At 36.3% G+C, this 4,582-nt stretch overlaps 1 protein-coding gene across 3 annotated transcripts in view; it reads right to left on the bottom strand.

The window, feature by feature from the left end:
- The window catches only part of GALNT7 (polypeptide N-acetylgalactosaminyltransferase 7), a 157,440-nt gene that overhangs the window by 22,348 nt on the left and 130,510 nt on the right, over positions 1 to 4,582 (bottom strand). For all 3 annotated transcript variants that reach the window (XM_004388953.1, XM_023742920.1, XM_023742921.1), the window contains exon 4: positions 250 to 380. In XM_004388953.1, coding sequence (XP_004389010.1) covers positions 250 to 380 — 131 coding nt within the window. The remainder of the gene's footprint in view (positions 1 to 249; positions 381 to 4,582) is intronic.

The following is a 4,582-nucleotide window of genomic DNA, read 5'->3' as shown; positions in this document are numbered from 1 at the left end:
CTTAAAAAAAAGAGGCAGGGTCAAAGAACACTCCTTATATATGGCACATCATATATCACACACAATTTAAAATCAGATGCTAATGAAAAATAGCATTATAGTCAATTCTGACACACAAGTTATCTGTTGAAGCCAGTAGTCTTATTTCAATTAAAAAAAAAAAATAACTGTAAGGGTAATTTCCAATGTATATGATCTTTCGGTTATCAGATTCAAAATGTTAACACTGTAGATACCCGTGTTTCTTACCTGTCCAAGCTTAGCCTTCTGAGCTCCAATACTTCGTGCTTGAATTAAACCTTCTCTTCTCTCATTTCGGAATACCTTCACTAGGCCGTTCCACAGCTTAATGTAGTCATCTAGTCTTCCTTTTAAGTGTTCTATAAAGAAAAAATTCAAGGAACATTATAAATTAGATTTCTGTATGTAAACCAATTATGCTATTATTTTTAAAAATACTTTATAGATTTTATTGTGTTTTTGGTGAAAGTTTACACAACAAATGAGGTTCCCATTTAATAATTTCTATACATTTTCTTCATTGACACTGGTGTGACAATGTGTCGGCATTCTCATTATTTCCATTCTGGTTGTTCTGTTTCCATTCATTTAACCTCCTTGCCTCCCTTTACCTTCTCGTCTTTGCTTCAGGGTAAATGTTGACTGCTTGGTCTCATATGGATGATTATTTAAAGAAGCACAGTACTAATGGGTGATACTCTTTATTTTATGAACCAATCTATTATTGGGCTGAAAGGTGACCTCTGGGAGTGGCTTCAATTCCAAGCTCATAGGGTATCTCAGGGCAATAATCTGAGGAGCTCCTCTAGTCTCTACCAGGCCAGTAAGTCTGGCCTTTTTTAGGAATTTGAGTTTTGTTCTACATATTTCTCTCATTCTATCCAGAACCATTTATTGTGCCCCTGGTCAGAACGGCTGGTAGTGGTAGCCAGGCACCATCTAGTTCTTCTGGTCTCAGGATAGATGAAGCCATTATTTATGTAGGTTATTAGTCCTGTAGACTAGTTTTTTCTTTGAGTCTTGGGTTTCCTTCTTTCTCTTTTGCTCCAGATGAGTAGAGACCAACAGTTGCAGCTTAGATCCCAAATACTACTCACCAGACCAGGATATAAAACATTATCTTTATGAACTATGTTCTGCAAATTGACCGAGTTGTCCCACGAGACTATGGTCCTAAGTGTTCGAATCTGGTAAACCAATCCCACAAGGTGTTTGGTTATGTCTAGGAAGTATTTGTAATTGTGGCCCATATGTGCTTTATTGCATAAATGACTATATATGCAGTACACACAAACGTGTATATACATATGCCTACAGACACACCTCTACATGCACACTCATATACTCATATGTGCCTTCCTATACACATATATGCATACATATCTACCTAACATAACCACACACACATTTTTTCGTTGCTATTACTGTTGTTGCAAAATTGTACATGTTATAGCATTTACTAAAATCGTCTCTTATTCTTGTGTACTTCTTAGCCTCTTCCTTTACTTTGGTCTATACTATTATCTTTTCCCAAGAAACAGGGAGAGGCAGCAGTGCTTTGGGTAGTCAATAATTTTACACAGACCGGACTGAGTGTTTAATCTGTAAGGAAGTAAGGTGAAGGGTATTATCTGAGTTAAAATTTGAGTTTAATATGCCTACAGCAAGCTATTAGCCTGCGAATTATCAAACATCCCTTTCAAAATAAAATGTTGGTTAAGTAAATGAGGACTACACCTCATTGAAATACATTTTTAGAAGTTTGTAAGTTTAATATTAAACCTCAAAGCCTTCAGGCACAACATTTTGTTGACTTTTGGCAGAAGCAATGGTTCAGGATTTTCGACGATGCACTGTCTATACATAATCCTCTGTGACTTCAATGGAATTCATACAGGGTAGAATCAACAAACAGACAAAAAAAACCAAACCTGTTGCTGTCAAGTCAATTCCAACTCATAGCAACCCTATAGGACAGAGCAGAACTGCCCTCCAGGGTTTCCAAGAAGCGGCTGGTGGATCTGAACTGCCGATCTGTTGGTGAGCAGCTGTAGCTCTTCACTACTGCGCCACCAGGGCTCTGTACAGGGGATAGTTTATTTTAAATTTATTTCTGGGCCATCTTTCTCTAACCACAATCAGTGGTAAAGGTTGTACTCTTGGTGTGATGAATACGGCTTCCGTCAAGATAACAAGCAAGAGTACCATTTTCTCTGTATTTTAAGCACCGGCAAGTCTAAAAGTACTTTTTTTGGGGATAATTTGGTAGAAAAAAAATTTGTGTTATAAAAAGTAGACACATTTGCCAAAGTTTCCATCTTGGCTTCCTATTGCAAGAGAACAGCTTTGTTTGTATCACTGTGAGCCCGTGGGATTGGCTTATCACAGTCATGATCAACTCCTCCTGGATGCTTCAAAGGTGCTTCTTGAGGACACAAAATTTTTTAAAACACACAGGCTGTATTTAGAGATGAGCTACTACGGTTAAATGGGCAAATCAGACTGTATACTTAATACTTTATTCATTTTTAGAGAGCTTATTCTTAGCAAGACACCCACACACAGGTATTCAGAATTGAGAAGAAAATTTTTCCCTTTTTCTGTTCTGACATCCAGTTTTAATGAGTATCATAAATAAAATTCTCATACTGAGTTATAATTTTTCCCCAGAAAATCTAGATAATTTTCCCTTGCAGTTAAAATTTGCTTCTAAAAAGCTCCTTCCTATTTTTATTTTTTAGTCTGTACAGTCCAATGTTATTATTATTTTTTAATACCCAGTTTGAATTCTATTAGGTGCATTTTTGGATTTGCAACCTAAATAAATTTAAAATAAATTTTTTTATAGCCAGAAACGAGTTGGTGGCCTGTTCTTCAATTTAGAATCTTGGTTAAGATGCCCCAGAAGGGGAGATGGTGACTTAAATGACTTCTGACCTCTTTGGGATCTACACAGTGGTGGACCTATTAGAGTTAAAAACATTCCCTGCCCCTTCTTTAGGTTAGTAGTTGAGCCAACCAAGGACCTTAGCGGGACCTTAAAATCAGTACCAGTCCTAGTTAAAATCAGTACAGTTATTTTTGAAGATTTAGATTTTTCTAAATCTAAAACATTATTGTAGCCGCAATATAACTTTAAAACATACTTCCAAATATTTATCTTCAGACAGGAATAGTGTTCGTAATGAAAACAGTCCTGTCATAGAAAAAGATCGCTACCCAGGTAAGATGTCTGCGTTAAATGCCCTCGATGTGACTACAAATGTTAAAGCTACACATTCTCTAGTGGAATTAAAAATGCTTGGTTGAACAAAAGTGGTTAGTTGCACAAAGAGGAAACAGACAGGCCATATTTTATGTTTTTTTCCATGCTAACCTATGTGTGCAAGATCAAGATTCTAGTCATGTCCTGGCCAAAACAGCAGAGGCCTGACTAGTTATCCAGTCTGCAAGAGTTCTAAATTAAGTTTCGGGTGAAGCTTTTATAAAGCCCCACCATTTTAAACGGTATTTTCATGCTGCCCATGAGCTGTCCTTATTTCTAACATTGTGTTCAGTGGTGTCACTGCTTACACACAGAAATTCTCGGCAAACCTTACTCGACAAAAAGCAAATATCCTGTTGTTATTGAGTAGTCTGGGCTCTTGGGGCAATTTTCAAAGGTTTCGATTTACTTTTGTGACCAGCAAAAAGAAGAATTAATAAAGACCCAGATCTGAGTCTCCGCAGCGCAATTACATTTTCACTGAGCATGCTGATTAGGGGTCTGAACTGCAGCATTATCTGTCTTTTGATATTTATGTCATTTATGTCAGCTTATAATAATGTATCTACTTAAAGAAAAAATTTAAAATTAACCTGAAACCTGCCTGCATTTATCTAGACAATCACTGCTAAATGTCTCTCTTGCCAAGTTGAACTAAGACTGACCAATGCCTTCCTAAATGCTGCAACAGCTGGCCCCTTAAAAAGAATAATAGTAATTACAAAAGATATTTTGCTTTTATTCAATATCCTAAATCAAATTTACAACAACATAAGCTTTCACAGATGTTTCCTATTATAAATAAAAATAGCCCATGGTTTTGGTCAGATTCAGTATCATCATTCAAAATACAAAATACAAGCTACAAAATAAGTACTGTATATAGATTTCAGCTTCACAGCTTTGGATGGAGTTTTGAGGTGGCATCGCAATATACATGCAATTGCATTTTTCAGTCTTCCAGTAAATTACTTCTGTGACTAATGTTTTACAAACTTCAAGGCGCAAAATATTGGTATAGTGTCAGATAGTGGCTAAATACACAGACTGATGAGCTTATGAACTTGGATCTAGCTGTTAATTACTAGCTTTGTGACTGCTGGCAAGTTACTTACCATCTCTGAGCCTTCTGGGTGGAGATAATAATAATATCTAAACTATTGCCCTGAGATAATTTTTAAGCCTTAAACCTTAAACCAAAACTATCTCCTGAAATCTTAAAACCAAACAACAGTTTAGCTTAACTAGCAAAGAATGTCTGCCTTGAGCATTGTGCTCTTTTAAGATCTATCTATA

The sequence above is a fragment of the Trichechus manatus genome, unplaced genomic scaffold (genome assembly GCF_000243295.1).
Source record: "Trichechus manatus latirostris isolate Lorelei unplaced genomic scaffold, TriManLat1.0 scaffold00225, whole genome shotgun sequence".
NCBI classification, from domain to species: domain Eukaryota; kingdom Metazoa; phylum Chordata; class Mammalia; order Sirenia; family Trichechidae; genus Trichechus; species Trichechus manatus.
Note: the sequence above shows the minus strand (reverse complement) of the source record. Positions and strands in the feature narration are given on the sequence as shown.